Here is a 17,896-nt window from a genome sequence, read left to right on the forward strand (position 1 = left end):
CTGAGATATCTCAGGTCTGAGATATCTCAGGTCTGAGATATCTGAGGTTTGAGATATCTGAGGTCTGAGATATCTGAGGTCTGAGATATCTGAGGTCTGAGATATCTGAGGTCTGAGATATCTGAGGTCTGAGATATGAGGTCTGTGAAAATCTAAAAATAAATTTCTAGTTTATAAGATGGTTCAGCATGTCCAACATCATGATTAACAGGATTGGACTGATTTCAAAACAGATGGCAAAGGTCACTGTTTGAGGAGTAAATTAGAGAGTCATCAGCATAAAGATGAACAGAATAAGTTGAGTATATTTACGGAAGGTCACAGAATAAAACAGGAAACATAAGTGGCCAAGAGATTGAACTTTTTAAACCTTTTCCCCTTTAAAAGCCCCCCCATAAGATCAGAAGTTGGAACATCTTTGTTAGTAGTTGTGTTAAAGAAGATCAAAAAGGAAAAAATAAAAAAAAACATTGGGAAATGTGTTCACAAGCCAATGTGATGTCACCAGTGATGTCACCAGTGATGTCACCAGTGATGTCACCACAGGAAAATGACATTCAATTTCCGCCCATCATAAACATCGGGTCACGCTCAGTATTTACAGCGTGATTTTAAAGCTGCTTTCTTTCAGTAAAGTCGGAGCTTAAAGGGTTAAATGGACGCTGATGGTGCCTTTAATCCAGAGGATTATGGAGGCTGCCCCACCTCTGCAGAAAGATCACGACTGTTTTCTGATCTCAGGCTTTTATTGACACACTCAAACACAAAGACAGTCCACATGTCATGGCCTTAAATGGAGGGTTGTCAGAGAACTCATTTGTCCTGATTCCTCGTGGCTTTGGTGTAAACTTCAGGTCTGTTTGGATCCTTGTGCTCCTTGGAAATCCGATCCGACCCGGTCCAAACTCCGGCTGCAGATCTCACCCGGGAGGCAGATCCGTTACTCGGACGTGGTCCAGGCTCACAGATCAGGCTGTGATTGGTCCTTTCTGTTCATTCAGAGTTCAGTCAGGAAACATCGGTGGGCAGGTTCCAGGACCAGGAGCAGGTTGGCTGCTGGTTTCCTGTTTCTGGAAGCTGGGGGGTCAGATTCCCAGCAGGATCCCGGAGAACAGGGAGTCCTGCAGGACGCTGACGGCTGAGCCCGTGGCGTTGTCCACGAACACCGACACATACTCCCCGGCCTGCGCACACACAACACGAACACGCGTTTACGCCCGGAAACACATTTTCATTCATAAAGTCCAACAAGCAGCTGAACCTGAAACCTGTGGAACCCCGAACCCCCCGAACCTCCAGAACCCCCCAAACCTCCCAAACCCCCCAAACCTCCCAAACCCCCCGAACCTCCTGAACCTCCCAAACCTCCCGAACCTCCAGAACCCCCCGAATCTCCCGAATCTCCCGAACCTCCAGAACCTCCCGAACCTCCAGAACCTCCAGAACCCCCCGAATCTCCCGAACCTCCAGAACCCCCCGAACCTCCCAAACCACCCAAACCCCCCGAACCTCCTGAACCTCCAGAACCTCCCAAACCACCCAAACCACCCAAACCCCCCGAACCTCCCAAACCCCCCGAACCTCCCGAACCTCCCAAACCACCCAAACCCCCCCGAACCTCCTGAACCTCCAGAACCTCCCAAACCACCCAAACCCCCCGAACCTCCTGAACCTCCCAAACCTCCCGAACCTCCAGAACCTCCAGAACCCCCCGAATCTCCCGAACCTCCAGAACCCCCCGAATCTCCCGAACCTCCAGAACCTCCCGAACCTCCAGAACCTCCAGAACCCCCCGAATCTCCCGAACCTCCAGAACCCCCCGAACCTCCCAAACCACCCAAACCCCCCGAACCTCCAGAACCCCCCGAACCTCCAGAACCCCCCGAACCTCCCAAACCACCCAAACCCCCCGAACCTCCAGAACCTCCAGAACCCCCCGAACCTCCCAAACCACCCAAACCCCCCGAACCTCCTGAACCTCCAGAACCCCCCGAACCTCCAGAACCCCCCGAACCTCCAGAACCCCCCGAACCTCCAGAACCCCCCGAACCTCCCAAACCACCCAAACCCCCCGAACCTCCAGAACCTCCAGAACCCCCCGAACCTCCCAAACCACCCAAACCCCCCGAACCTCCAGAACCTCCAGAACCCCCCGAACCTCCCAAACCACCCAAACCCCCCGAACCTCCTGAACCTCCAGAACCTCCCAAACCACCCAAACCACCCAAACCCCCCGAACCTCCCAAACCCCCCGAACCTCCCGAACCTCCCAAACCACCCAAACCCCCCCGAACCTCCAGAACCTCCCGAACCCCCCGAACCTCCTGAACCTCCCAAACCTCCAGAACCCCCCAAACCTCCCGAACCTCCAGAACCCCCCAAACCTCCCAAACCTCCAGAACCTCCAGAACCTCCTGAACCTTCCAAACCACCCGAACCCCCCGAACCTCCTGAACCTCCCAAACCTCCCAAACCACCCAAACCCCCCGAACCTCCTGAACCTCCCAAACCCCCCGAACCTCCAGTACCTTCCAAACCTCCCGAACCTCCAGAACCTCCCAAACCCCCCGAACCTCCCAAACCCCCCGAACCCCCCGAACCTCCTGAACCTCCCAAACCTCCCAAACCTCCAGAACCTCCAGAACCTTCCAAACCACCCGAACCTCCAGAACCCCTAGGGATGATTTGGACCCCTGGAGAAGGTTTGGATATCAGACCATCTGAGTCCTGATCCGGCAGTTTCGGGGTGGTTTCAGGTGTCAGAACATTCAGTTTCTGGCTCCAGTTTCCACTGATGACAGACGGTTGTTACCTGAAGGTAGAGCGTTCCTGTCAGTAAGATGCTGAAGGTTCCTCCGGCTGCTGCCACGCCCATCACCGACTCCACAGAGCTGCACACAGAAGCAGCAGTTTGAGGATCACAGTTCAGAAACAACACCAACAGTCGGCAGGGCGAGGACTCACAGGTTGCTCTGGCAGAGCGACTCGATGCAGATGGCTGCCCTCACGCTGTCTCTGAGCCGGACCTGGACTCTGTCACCGGACTCTGAAACACAAGCAGGTCCACATGTTTCAGGCGGGATGCTGACGAACAACAAGTGTCAACAAGTTCTGATGTAGCTCACCGACTCGGGTTCAAACTGAAAGAAATCCACAGTTCAACAGACAACCTAAGGATGCCAAAACAGGGCGGAGCCTAAACAGGGCAGAGCCAAAGGAGGGCGGAGCCAAAACAGGGCGGAGCCTAAACAGGGTGGAGCCAAAACAGGGTGGAGCCTAAACAGGGTGGAGTCAAAGGAGGGCGGAGCCAAAACAGGGTGGAGTCTAAACAGAGCGGAGCCAAAACAGGGCGGGGCCTAAATAGGGCGGGGCCTAAAAAGGGCAGAGCCAAAACAGGGCAGAGCCAAAACAGGGCGGAATCAAAATAGGGCGGAGCCAAAACAGGGCAGAGCCAAAACAGGGCGGAGCCAAAACAGGGTGGAGCCAAAATAGGGCAGTCAAAACAAGGCGGAGCCAAAACAGGGTGGAGCCAAAACAGGGCGAAATCAAAATAGGGCGGAGCCAAAATAGGGTGGAACCAAAATAGGGTGGAGCCAAAACAGGGCGGAGCCAAAACAGGGCAGAGCCAAAACAGGGCGGAATCAAAATAGGGCGGAGCCAAAACAGGGCAGAGCCTAAACAGGGCGGAGCCAAAACAGGGCAGAGCCAAAACAGGGCGGAGCCAAAACAGGGCGGAACCAAAATAGGGCGGAGCCAAAACAGGGCGGAGCCTAAACAGGGCAGAGCCAAAACAGGGCGGAATCAAAATAGGGCGGAGCCAAAACAGTGCAGAGCCTAAACAGGGCGGAGCCAAAACAGGGCAGAGCCAAAACAGGGCGGAGCAAAACAGTGCGGAACCAAAATAGGGCGGAGCCAAAACAGGGCAGAGCCTAAACAGGGCAGAGCCAAAACAGGGCGGAGCCAAAACAGGGTGGAGCCAAAACAGGGTGGAGCCAAAACAGGGCGGAACCAAAACAGGGTGGAGCCAAAACAGGGCAGAGCCTAAACAGGGCGGAGCCAGAGGGCCGCTGTGCTTAAACCAGCAGGTGTTTAACAGAGTCCTTCTCAAACGTCTCCATCAGCTCTGCATGTCACCTGGAAGGAGGATGGACCTGAACGCTGGGGTCAGAGCGCTCCTGTCTGGCTGTGATGGCTGAATGTGGCGTTTTAGGAACCAACCTATCAGGAGGCTGGCGGTGAGCTGGTAGAAGCCGGAGACGGGCGCCACGTAGCGGCCGGTGCTGCTGTTGAAGCCGTGGCCCCTCTGGAGGCTGCGCTCCGAGTCCGACGGCTGCAGACAGAAAGAGTCTTCATCCCTCCATCATCATCAGACTACAGTTACCGTGTGTGTGCACGTGTGTGTGCATGTGTGTTACCCTGCTGAACGGCTGCAGCTCCAGCAGGCTGCGGCGTGGGATGGTGACGGCCTGCAGGAGGCGACTGAAGAAGGAGGTGGAGACACGAGGAGGATGATCACACCGCAAACAGGCTCCGCCCACCATGTCTGAGAGGAGGAGGGAGAGAAGGATGGGAGGAAAGGGAGGAGGAGGATGAGGAAGATGAGGGAATCATTATCAATAATCCCGGTGATGCTGTAACCCTGGACCTGGCTGCAGGAACAGCTCTAACAGCTCTCTGCTCAGCTTTAAGACTATCCGGGCAGACAGAGACTGCAGACAGAGCGCTAACAGGAAAGGAGGAGGATCACAGAGCTGGTTAACAACAGATGCTATAACCCTGGACCTGGCACATCTGCAGCCCAGATGTTGAACTGCTGGCTGTGAGCTTCTGTCCATGTTGTCTGCTGAGTGAGTTCACCTGAGTTACCTGCTGACGCTGTGTGTGACATCATCAGTTAGCTGCTGACGCTGTGTGTGACATCATCAGTTAGCTGCTGACGCTGTGTGTGACATCATCAGCTACCTGCTCACGCTGCTGACGCTGTGTGTGACATCATCAGCTACCTGCTCACGCTGCTGACGCTGTGTGTGACATCATCAGCTACCTGCTGACGCTGTGTGACATCATCAGCTACCTGCTCACGCTGCTGACGCTGTGTGTGACATCATCAGCTGCCTGCTGACGCTGTGTGTGACATCATCAGCTACCTGCTGACGCTGTGTGTGACATCATCAGCTACCTGCTGACGCTGCTGACGCTGTGTGTGACATCATCAGCTACCTGCTGACGCTGTGTGTGACATCATCAGCTACCTGCTCACGCTGCTGACGCTGTGTGTGACATCATCAGCTACCTGCTCACGCTGCTGACACTGTGTGTAACATCATCAGCTACCTGCTGACGCTGCTGTGTGTGACATCATCAGCTACCTGCTGACGCTGCTGTGTGTGACATCATCAGCTACCTGCTGACGCTGTGTGTGACATCATCAGCTGAGCTGTTGCTAAGCTACAGAAACAAGGCCCAACCCACTGATGGAGACCTCTGAAGGTTTCTGCCTCACGTTCCTCTCTGCTGCCCTTCAGCTGGTTTATGTTTTATTTTCTATCTGTACCAGCAGCTGATCTTTGATGATAATTAATACAGCTGGGACATAATTTACCTTCAGGGATCAATAAAGAAGTGCAAAGTAAAGTGAGAATAGAACTGTATGAAACCAAAACTGAACCATGTAGCTGGTGATGTGACCGCAGCCATGATGGGAAACTTCTAGAGTCTGGAAAAGTCTGGAAAAGTCTGGAAGTTTAGTCTGGAAAAGTCTGGAATTCAGCGATGAAAAGTGTAGAAGCTGAGCACACTGCAGCAATGTTCATGTGATCATTTACCTCACACACGTGCACGCTCACACACACACGTGCACACACACCATCAGTCAGCAGGAATGTCAGGAATCCTGCAGCCGAGCCAGGTCACATCCACGCTCCACAAAATTACCCCTATTAAGGACTCAGACAGGCTGCCTCCACACACACACGTGCACGCTCACACACACACACACACACACACACACACACACACACACAGTGCAGTGTTTATATAACCCACAGACAGAAAGCAGGACGAATGATGTGAAAATGAAACCGTGTGGATCCTGCAGAACAAACATTTCATTGTTTGAGGATTTCATCATTTTTCATCTTCAGGAGAAGTTTGTGTGTCACGTGCACGGCAGAGGTTCAGTGCACGGCAGAGGTTCTCACCTCTCAGTCTGAGCTCCTGGATCAGCCCCTGTTGTTGGGGCAGCAGCGGGGCAGGTGGCCCCGGTGGCCCCGGGGGCCCCTGGGGTCCTGGGGGGCCCGGAGGTCCTGGAAGGCCATGCTGCAGACACACAGGGTCAGAGTTAGGTCAGGCCTTGTGGTGTTTCATTAATAAATAAAGGTTAGTTTAGTTTGTTTACGTATGCAGCACATCAGGGGGCTTTTTCGCTGTGCGGAGCTGTGGGCGGGGCTGTGGGCGGGGCTGTGGGCGGGGCTGTGAGCGTCACATTTAAGTTGGGGATGGATGGCATGTATGAGATGCATGAACGTAACAGCAAGGCAACAAATAAAGCTTCCATGTGGAAAATATGAGCGAACAACTGGCAGCAAACAACTGGCCAACTGGCAGCAAATAACTGGCAGCAAAAAAATGGCAGCAGCCAACTGGCAGCAAATAACTGGCAGCAAACAACTGGCCAACTGGCAGCAAATAACTGGCAGCAAAAAACTGGCAGCAGCCAACTGGCAGCAAATAACTGGCAGCAAATAACTGGCAGCAAACAACTGGCCAACTGGCAGCAAATAACTGGCAGCAAAAAACTGGCAGCAGCCAACTGGCAGCAAATAACTGGCAGCAAACAACTGGCCAACTGGCAGCAAATAACTGGCAGCAAACAACTGGCCAACTGGCAGCAAACAACTGGCAGCAAAAAACTGGCAGCAGCCAACTGGCAGCAAATAACTGGCAGCAACAAACTGGCAGCAGCCAACTGGCAGCAAATAACTGGCAGCAGCCAACTGGCCGCAAATAACTGGCAGCAGCCAACTGGCAGCAAATAACTGGCAGCAGCCAAATGGCAGCAAATAACTGGCAGCAGCCAACTGGCAGCAAACAACTGGCAGCAACAAACTGGCAGCAGCCAACTGGCAGCAAATAACTGGCAGCAGCCAACTGGCCGCAAATAACTGGCAGCAGCCAACTGGCAGCAAATAACTGGCAGCAGCCAATTGGCAGCAAATAACTGGCAGCAGCCAACTGGTAGTAATTAACTGGCAGCAGCCAACTGGCAACAAACAACTGGCAGCATCTCATTCTGAGCTGCAAACAACTGGCAGCAGCCAAATGGCAGCAGCCAACTCGCAGCAAATAACTGGCAGCAGCCAACTGGCAGCAAACAACTGGCAGCAAATAACTGGCAGCAGTCAACTGGCAGCAAATAACTGACAGCAGCCAACTGGCAGCAAATAACTGGCAGCAAACAACTGGCAGCAAATAACTTGCAGCAGCCAACTGGCAGCAAATAACTGGCAGCAGCCAACTGGCAGTAAATAACTGACCGCAGCCAACTGGCAACAAACAACTGGCAGCATCTCATTCTGAGCTGCAAACAACTGGCAGCAGCCAAATGGACAACTGGCAGCAAACTCAAGCTCAGAATGAGCTGCTGCCAGAAACAAAGTGAAAGCAACAACAAGCTCTCAGCTGCTGCTTCAGTCGCTGAGCCACAGTCGACCTTCAGATTGGACCAAAACGTCCCTGAAGTTCCCTCTGCCGGGGAAGGTGTTGGAGGCCTGAACCGGACTGAGATTAAGACTGTGATCAGCATCAAGAGAAACTTCAAAGTAGCACGTTAACTACGCAACAAATCTGCCACTGCAGGGGGGCAGAGAAGGAAAAGCCCTGGAATGATCCTCCAGGTATCTGACAGTTCACAAAGCATCCTGGGATCATCAGGGACAGCTGGCCACATGCTGCCGTACACTTCCAGCAAACTGATCGAGCCTTTCCCTGCAGCTGGATGTTTAAAGTCCTCCAATCAGAGCAGAGTGTTTGTTCATAGCCTTAAAGCGTGTCCTTCACACTGTGGCACAACAGACAGCAAAACAACCCAAATGAGTGTTTCCACATCGGGAAAGATGCCGAATGTTTCCTTTAAAAACCCTCAAAGTCCTCCTCAGGAGACTGGAGGGGTGGAGGGGGATATTCAATCTGACCAATGGATGCGACAACAGTTATTTTTACTTCAGGGTCACATTCGAGCAGTAAAAACAGCACTTTAGTCACTTCCTGGTTGTGTTTAGGCCACAACATCACTGAGTTAGGGTTAAAAATCAATCATAGTTGGGACTAAAACGCCCTCATGACTCCCTCCGGACCACCAGAGGTCACAGATTCTTTTAACATCGTCAGAGGACATCATCGAGCACATGGACAAATGATGATTGATGTTTTTGGGAGGTTCTTTGATCAATTGAACTAAAATGGGTTACTGAGGAACACCACCAGCCTGACTTACAGTAAGAAGTCATATCGATGTTAACAGAGCAGGTTCCTTCAGTCAGAGGAGACCGGAACCAGTTCCAGCTCTCCGTGGACATCAGTCAGTACTGTGAGGACAGACTTTGGGTTCAATCAGTCATGTTCTGTTGTTCCTTTGGTTCCAGAAGAGAACCTGTGTGTCTGCATGTCTGACCTTGGAGGTTCTCCTGGAGCCTTTGGTTCTCCGGTTGTCCCCCTTGTTGGAGTTCCTTCTGAAGATTAACCAGGAGCTGAGAGGAGACACTCTGGAAACATCGGAGGATGTTGGCTCCTGAAGGACAGAAAGTTCAGGTTTGTCTGCACTGCTGAAATCTTATGCATGAACAAGAGTCTGTAAAAAAAAAAAAAACATAAATCTCTTGCAGCTGATGACACTGACCTAAACCAGGTTCATAATATGTGTTGGGGGTGTGGTGGGAAATGTTTTACAGCCTTGGTACAGCACCTTTTGTCACTTCCTGAGTGAATCACCTCAGTTCAGAGCCTGTTTCTGTAAGGTTTGCCTTCCCAAAGGTGGAGTCATCACTGATTGGTCCAAAATGAAGAAGAACATGGCTGCAGCTGATTCTTTGCTTGCATAGAGTTAAACACACACCTGGCTGTGTAACCAGCCATGATCAGGTAAGCTGTGCAGAGCTGTGGAGGCCCATGGAGGCTGTCCCAACACACAACAACAGAAAAAACTGAATAAAAAAGGTCTGAATGATTGATCAGAAATCCTCTATGCTGATGATGCTGTTATTTATCCTCCTGCTGAGCAACACTGGACCTCGGACTGCATTTCTCTCACCATGTGCTGCTGTGCAGAGTCTTAAAAATGGGTTTCAAATGTTCAGAAAGCAGAGTTCAGGGTTCAGCTTTACATTTGGTTTATTATTATTTTACTTGTGGAAGCCTCCTTTGTGCCTGTGACTTTTGACAGTTAATTACAGTGAAAACTCTCTCGGTCGTGGCTGGACATCACTGACTGCTGGCAGACAGAAGCTGGGGCATATTTCTGTCTATGAAACACCGCTGTGAGCTTCCAGCTGAGCTCTGCTCCCTTCGTTTCTCTGACTTTAGACGGTTAGCCGGAGGAAGCTGAAGGCAGCTGCTGTGCTTTGGACGTGGAACAGAAGGTTTTCCAGAAAGAACCTGGAGAGAGTGACGGCCTCTGGTGATTTATATGAAGCTGTGATGTTTGTGTAAGCGGATTTTAGCTTTTCCTTAACATCTCAGGTTGGATGGGGAATCCTGGCCAGATTCCTGCTGTTCAGGAGATGTTTAAACCTTCAAAGGCAGCAGCTCCGAGTGTTAAAATGGAGCTGAAATAATCAAGTGTTTAACAAATCATAAACGTTGACATAAACTCTATTGTTTCAGACATTGTTGACACTTCAGCAGCAGTTAGTTTCAATTCATTAAAAAAAATGCAACAATCAGATGTTCAGATAAGAGTGAAACATGACTTTTTCCCCGATAACACTGAAATAATCAGCTGGTTTTACAGTTCTGACTCAGACAGAAGACAGGATTTCTGCAGCAACAAGGTGATTCCCAAAGAGCTGTTAGCTGAAAACTTGGCATATCTCAGCATGGTGTGCAGTGTGTCCTTAAAACATTTGAGGAAACTGGACAAGTGGAGGACAGAAGAAGAAGTGTCAGGCCTAAAGAACTATCTCCAGCAGATGAACAGGATCTGAAAGTGATGTCCTTAAGAAAGAGGAAAAAATCCAGCAAAGACCTGACACAGGAGCTGAGAGATGCATCTGGACCTTCAGCTGATCCATCTGCTGTTGGCCCAAGCCTCATCAGAAATGGGCTCCATGGAAGGGTGCCATAAAGCATAACACAGACTTCATTCAAAGTTTTTATGTGACAAGAGACTCTCGGCTTTAACTGAACTAAAGGGTTTGTTGATACATTATACAGCTTTGACACTATGGCAGTTTATGTTTTAGGAAGACTACATCTCAGCCGGGGTGTCTCTCCCACTCTGTTTCTTACTCTAAATTCAATACTGCACCAATTCCTCGAACAAATGTCTCTCATGTTCAAAATATCTGCCCGATCTGGACAAATTTTACTTCAAAACGTAGGCATTTTTGTCCTCTTTCACACAAAGTCACACTCATTGAGCTCTGCCACACATATTTCTTACAAATTGCCTCTGAGCCCAGAGGTCGCCTCTCCATTTCCATTATAAAGTCATCAAATTCAGGTGAAAAATTATTTTAAAACTGCCATAAAAAACGAGCCACACATAGTAGCCGAATGCCGTCTCTTGGGGCGCTGACGGTTCAAGAATTATTCGGATACGACTTTTACTTTTCGAACAGCGACCGTTTGTTCGAGACAGTCGAGTACAGTCAAAATTATAGTGCGATTTTGAGAAGCCATAGTGAGCGTACATGTCAGAGACACAGACGAGCCGCACCTGGGGCCTCATGTACAAAGACTTGCGTGGATTTCCTACTGAAACATGGCGTACGCTCAAACCCAAATGCCCTCCAACGTCGGATGTACGAATCTGTGCGCACCCATTAATCCAAGCACATTTCGTTTGTACATCCCAATCAAGATTGAACTGAGCACACATGTCGGATCACCCGACTCCTCCCTGTCCACGCCCCTACTTAAATATGCAAATCATATTTAAATGAGCCCTGCACCTGCGATTCCCCTCTGTGTACGGTCAGAAAATAAAGAAAAAAGACTGAATAAGACGGGAAAAAAGAAGAACTTCCCGGAAAGCGAGATGTTGGTGCTACTTTCTGAAGTGGAGGTCCGCAAAAATGTGTTCTTTGGCACGCTGTCCTCCGGCATAAGCAGCAAACTAAGAGGAGTGGGTGGGAGAGCCTGAGGCTGTTAATGCTGGGGGGTCTGAGAAGCCTCACAAGCAGAGGGGAAGAAGAAGTGGTCCCACATTAAGGTGGAGGTGAAGAAGAAGTGGTCCCACATTAAGGTGGAGGGGAAGAAGAAGTGGTCCCACATTAAGGTGGAGGGGAAGAAGAAGTGGTCCCACATTAAGGTGGAGGTGAAGAAGAAGTGGTCCCACATTAAGGTGGAGGGGAAGAAGAAGTGGTCCCACATTAAGGTGGAGGGGAAGAAGAAGTGGTCCCACATTAAGGTGGAGGGGAAGAAGAAGTGGTCCCACATTAAGGTGGAGGGGAAGAAGAAGTGGTCCCACATTAAGGTGGAGGGGAAGAAGAAGTGGTCCCACATTAAGGTGGAGGGGAAGAAGAAGTGGTCCCACATTAAGGTGGAGGGGAAGAAGAAGTGGTCCCACATTAAGGTGGAGGTGAAGAAGAAGTGGTCCCACATTAAGGTGGAGGTGAAGAAGAAGTGGTCCCACATTAAGGTGGATGTGAAGCGGAGACTGGCTGCCCACCGCTGCAGTGTGGCCAAAACAGGCGGGTGTGGGGGTGACCGACTCTGTTTGAACAGAGAGTCGGGGCAACTATGGGTGACACTGCTCTCTCTGGGGTGGTGGGAGCACATGTGGGTGACTCTGATTACCCCCAAGCCAAATACCGATGTTTCTGTGTAACTCACAACAAAGTGCGCCGGGGAAAAGGTGAGGCTGATTAAGACATTTCAAACTTTACGCACGGGGTTATTAACATTTGCCCACAGAGACGATCAGGGGCTTGTTAGAAAGATCTTAAACTGAAGTTTAACCAGCAAAAAACAGCAAGAAACTAACTTTAACCACCGACTAATATATATAATATAATAATGATGCTGTGAAGACGGGATAGAAATTGGGGCGCACATACTCAATGCGCGTCACAGGGAATAATATTAGGACAATTACAAGAATAAAGTTACTCACCAAAAAGCCAGCCATCAGTGCCACCCTGTAGTCTGTTCCCAACATGCTGTTACTCAGAATGTATGAATCAAACCACGGCACCTCGCCACAACATTTACGCCTCACACATGATCTGTACATCGATCGAATGAAAATGTTCCCTGTTAACATACAAATTCATCATGTGATGGCGCTTTTATAGCAATGTGTGCGCAGTCGATAGCTCCGATTACAAAACCGGCTCTCGCTTCAAATTAAGCTTTAATGTTGGCCTGTTTGATATACGTGGCTGAGATGCGGATCATTCTGTCCCACACGGCTGGCATGGCTCGGCTCAGGGTTGACTAGCACAGTCCCAATCGGTTGGCGACCTGCCCCTGGAATGCTCCGGTTGGAACCCCAGTGTGCACATCACCTGTGGAATGCCCCGGTTGCTATAGGAACCCCAGTGTGCACATCACCTGTGAGCACAGGCAGCGCATGCCTCCTCGCTGTGTTGCGCTCCAACGCCGGCCGCAGCTCTGCGCACAGTTCCAGGAGGATTTCCCTCAAAACGGCTAATGAGTCAGTCGCCATCATATGCCAGCTAATCCTCTCTGTCTCTGAACACACGCTCTCTTCGAATTGCACCATTTGCAAAGTCTTCTAATACTTTTAAAGCAGCCATTGTTTTTAATGGTATGCGTTGCACCACTTTGCGCTGCTTTTATATCCGCTCGTGTAACTGCAGACACATGGGTGTGTTAATTGTTTATCAGTATTAATTGTTCATCTATCTCAAATGTGCACATCAGTGTCTGAGGACTAATTGTTTTCACATTTATTTATTATAACAGTTTCCCAACATCACCTTAGGTGTCGCCAAAGAATCAACAGCTGCAGAAACGTGCGTACGCCAGCCCTGAAGCTGCCGTGAGGCACCGCACATTTCCACGGTCTTTTCGTTCTTGATACATCTGATCGTTGACGTGAAAAGGTGCGTACGCCACTATTTTGTGCGTACGCACGCTTTGTACATGAGGCCCCTGCTCCTGTTACCGGGGCAACGCCTTGTTAGCCTGCTCTGTTCTAATTTTCCAAATTCCAAAGAAGAGCTTTGGGATGTCCTTCAAGAAGCCTGGAGAACTATTCCTGAAGACTCCTTAAAGAAAGGACAGAAAGCTCGTCTGAGAGGGTTCAGGCTGTGCTGGAGGAGAAAGGTGCTCAGAGCAGATATTCACTTTAAAGCTGCTCACAACTGAACTAACTCTGGTTCTGACTCAGATTCTGGGTTTATGTTCATGTTGGAACATGTTTCAGTGAATCTCTGCAGCTGTTACCATGGAAACATCTGCAGATATTCACTTTAAAGCTGCTCAGAACTGAACTAACTCTGGTTCTGCCTCAGATTCTGGGTTTATGTTCATGTTGGAACATGTTTCAGTGAGTCTCTGCAGCTGTTACCATGGAAACATCTGCAGATATTCACTTTAAAGCTGCTCAGAACTGAACTAACTCTGGTTCTGCCTCAGATTCTGGGTTTATGTTCATGTTGGAACATGTTTCAGTGGATCAGCTGCTTCCTGTTTTTATATAAAACTTAAAGATCAGGACTGGATCATGAACACTGATGAGTCTGCGTGTTTCTTACCAGCATCTCTGTGCTGACGTCCTCGTCCAGGACCTCCGGACTCTCTTCGCTCTCCACCTCCTCCACCTCCTCCACACTCGCTGCCTGCACCACCACCACCATCAGTGTCAGTCCCAGGAGCAGGGGGGGCAGCAGCAGCCCACCTGCCCTGCTCGGGGGGCTCCTTGGTGGGGGAAACTTGGCCGGCATGCTGGTGGTTGTCGGTGGAACCAGAAGATGAAGATTCTCTGTCTTCAGAGACTAAGACGCTCCCATGATGCACCTGTGTGAGTCTCTTCTTCTGCTCTTAAGTGTTGTCTTCCCCTCTGACTGGAAATTGAAGGCGCCGAGCTTCGTCTCCTTCTCCTTCTTCTTCTCCTGTCTGTCAGCTCCTCTGCAGCTTCACATGGTCTGAGGTGGATTTTCCGTTGCCTGAGTCAGAGCTGCTGGAGGCGTTCTGCCAGGTATGAAAGCAGCTCTCAGTCCGGGAGGAAACTTTTTCTCTGGGTGGCTGCTCCTCCTCCTCCTCTTTTTCCAGGTCCTCCTCTCGTCTCTCAGCTGAGCAGCTTTTCCTCCGTGCTCCTCCTCAGATTGGATGTGTATGCTGGGCCGGCCATGTTTTATATCTGCCTCCCTGACTCCTCCTCCTCCTGCCTCAGCTCCTCCTCCTCCTTCTTCTGCTTATCTCTCCTGATCTGAGGTTGTCTCTGTCTGTCTTCACTTTTCCATGAATGTCTCTGGTTTATCTCCTCTCCCATCGTCTGCAGACGGTTTTCTCCCCCCCCCTCCCCTCCAGGCTTCCATGCTGCAGTCCTAACAGAACTCTGGGTTTCTTTATAAAACTGCTGCAGGAGTAGTTTAAATCAATTTAAACTTTCCTCCTGATGAACTGTTCAGGACCAAACTTTCCTCCTGGTCACCGTGACGACAGATGAGTGATGTAATAACACAGCGGTGGGGGTGAGTCCCTATCGGCGAGGGTCAGATTCAGAGGAAACGCTCTCTGCTGTTTCATCACTCAGACGGCAACAACCACAGCAGCTTTCATCATCCGGTGCGGCTGCAGACCACGCCCCCCTTATCTGCCCAGAACCGCATCAGGACCACATCAGAACCACGCCCCCCTTATCTGCCCGGGAGCAGGGCGCCTCCTCGTGTCCTCATGCTCGTGTCCTCATGCTCGTGTTCGTGTTCGTCACAAAGACACAACATCACAGCCAGCACCCCAACATGTGCCTCTGAGCCTCTGCTCCAAATCAAGGCAAAGCAGGTTTATCTGTTGCACAATTCAACTACAGGCCGATTCAAAGTGCTTTACAGAGACATTAAAACAGTAGAAAAAAAAGCAGGATTTAAATTTTAGATAAAAAAGAAAGAAATAAGAACAATAGATAAAATCAGTAGTTAAAATGTGATTAAGTTTGGAACTTTATTCAAACGCAGCTGAAAATAGGTGTGTCTTAAACACACTGAGTGTTCCAGCTGATCTGAGGCTTTCTGGGAGTTTGTTCCAGACATGTGGAGCATAGAAGCTGAATGCAGCTCCTCCATGTCTGGTTCTGACTCTGGGAACTGATAGAAGACCGGATCCAGATGAGCTGAGGGGTCTGGAAGGTTCATACTGGGTCAGGAGGTCCCTGATGCATTCTGGTCCTGGACCATTCAGAGCTTTATAGAGCAGCATCAGAACTTTATAGAGCAGCATCAGAACTTTATAGAGCAGCATCAGAACTTTATAGAGCAGCATCAGAACTTTAAAGTCTATCCTCTGATGGACAGGCAGCCAGGGACCTCAGAGCTGGACTGATGTGGTCCACTTTTCTGGTCTTAGTGAGGACTCGAGCAGCAGAGTTCTGAATGAGCTGCAGTTGTCTAACGGACTTTTTAGGTAGACCTGTAAAGATGCTGTTACAGTAATCAAGCCGACTAAAGATGAATGCATGGACTAGTTTTTCCAGGTCCTGCTGACACATCAGATCCTTTAACCTTGATATATTCTTAAGGTGATAGTAGGCTGACTTTGTTACTGCCTTAATGTGTTTTTCCAAATTTAGGTCTGAGTCCATCACTACACCCAGATTTCTGGCCTGGTTGGTAGTTTCTAGGTGTATAGGTTGAAGTTCTGTGGTGACCTGTAATCGTTTCTCTTTGGCTCCAAAGACAATTACCTCAGTTTTGTTTTTGTTTAGCTGGAGAAAGTTGTGGCACATCCAGTCATTAATCTCCTCAATGCATTTACCAAGAGCCTGTACAGGGCCTCGGTCTCCTGGTGACATTGTTATGTAAATCTGCGTGTCATCTGCATAGCTGTGGTAGTTTATTCTGTTGTTTTTTATAATCTGTGCCAGTGGGAGCATGTAGATGTTAAACAGAAGAGGTCCCAGGATGGAACCTTGGGGAACTCCACATGTGACTCTTGTGTGCTCAGATGTAAAGTTACCTATTGACACAAAGTACTTCCTGTTCTGTTTTGAACCAGTTTAGTACAGTTCCGGAAAGACCTGCCCAGTTTTCCAGTCGTTTCAGTAATATATTGTGGTCAACTGTATCAAATGCAGCACTGAGATCCAGTAAAACTAAGACTGACATTTTTCCACCGTCTGTATTCAGACATATGTCGTTAAACTCTTTGGTCAGAGCAGTCTCAGTGCTGTGGTGCTGTCTGAAACCTGACTGAAAGGTGTCATAGCAGTTATTTTGTTTTAAAAAGTAATTAAGCTGTTGAAAAACTGCTTTTTCAATGATCTTACTTAAAAATGGGAGATTTGAGATAGGCCTGTAGTTGTTCATTTGTGTCTTGTCAAGATTGTCCTTTTCCAGCAGAGGTTCGATTCCAGCTGTTTTTAGTGGCTCTGGAAACACCCCCGACATTAAAGACAAGCTCACCATCAGTAACAGGTCTGACTCCAAAATCTTTGAGACCCTTTTGAAAAAAGCTGTTGGCAGGATGTTCAAAGTCCTGCCAACTCCAGACTCCAGAACCACACCAGAACCACATCAGAACCACACCAGATCCACACCCCCCTTATCTGTCCAGAACCACATCAGACTCCAGAACCACTCCTTGAGGAGGTTAGCCTCCGCCCTCACCTTTATTTTGACTTTATTTGACTTTATTTTGACTTTATTTGAATTTATTTGACTTTGTTTAGACTTTATTTAACTTTATTTTGACTTTATTTTGACTTTATTTTGACTATATTTGAAGTTATTTGAATTTATTTGAATTTATTTGACTTTATTTGACTTTATTTAGACTATATTTTTACTTTGTTTAGACTTTATTTGAAGTTATTTGAATTTATTTGAATTTATTTGACTTTATTTGACTTTATTTGACTTTATTTTTACTTTATTTGACTTTATTTTGACTTAATTTGACTTCCTTCTCTTTACTGCTGCAGGCTGAGGTCCAGAAAACATGGTGGTTGCATGTGGAACCCTGCCTCGGGTACCAGTCCGGCGTCTGATGACCAACCACCGGACAGGAGGAAACTGTTTGTTGGTCTGTCCAGCAGGGGGTGCTGATGTGGACTGAACAGGTGTGACTCTCACTCACCTGCTGCAGGTAAAACCTTCTCACTTTGTTTAGTGTGCTGCACAGGAAGGTTCTGGTTCTGATCCCAGCTGGTTCTGTTTGCATGTTCTCCCTGTACCTGTGTGGGTTTGATTCTGAACCAACTGTATGAGTCAGTGTGACAGAATCAGCTCATTGTTTCCTATGATTTCATCCATTTTCTGCTGGTTGTTAAGGGGCAGCAGTCTGAGCAGAGACCCCCGGCCCACCCAGTCTTCAGCTCCTCCAGTCGGGCACCAAGTCGTCCCAAAACCAGCCTCATTATTTCATGTTTGTACAGAAAAATAAAACCAAGACAGGTGACGTCTTTAAACGGTTTTATTTTTCAGTGTGTGTGTGTGTTAACTCTTCAGTGTCTTCATCAAAGGAAGCTTCTAAAAATAAGAGTTTAATGTTACTG

The 17,896-nt window shown here is 49.1% G+C and overlaps 1 protein-coding gene across 1 annotated transcript; it reads right to left on the reverse strand.

The window, feature by feature from the left end:
- Positions 1-553: 553 nt before the first annotated feature.
- On the reverse strand, positions 554-14,660 carry LOC142398485 (erythroferrone). Its single transcript, XM_075482486.1, has 8 exons — positions 13,941-14,660; positions 8,672-8,788; positions 6,201-6,318; positions 4,416-4,543; positions 4,219-4,330; positions 2,965-3,046; positions 2,813-2,891; positions 554-1,184 (listed from the first exon to the last, which is right to left on the reverse strand). Exons 1-8 carry the CDS (start codon positions 14,127-14,129, stop codon positions 1,086-1,088), a joined length of 924 nt encoding a protein of 307 aa, XP_075338601.1. The 5' UTR covers positions 14,130-14,660; the 3' UTR covers positions 554-1,085.
- Between the last annotated feature and the right edge of the window lie 3,236 nt (positions 14,661-17,896).

The sequence above is a fragment of the Odontesthes bonariensis genome, chromosome 14 (assembly GCF_027942865.1).
Source record: "Odontesthes bonariensis isolate fOdoBon6 chromosome 14, fOdoBon6.hap1, whole genome shotgun sequence".
Taxonomy (NCBI): domain Eukaryota; kingdom Metazoa; phylum Chordata; class Actinopteri; order Atheriniformes; family Atherinopsidae; genus Odontesthes; species Odontesthes bonariensis.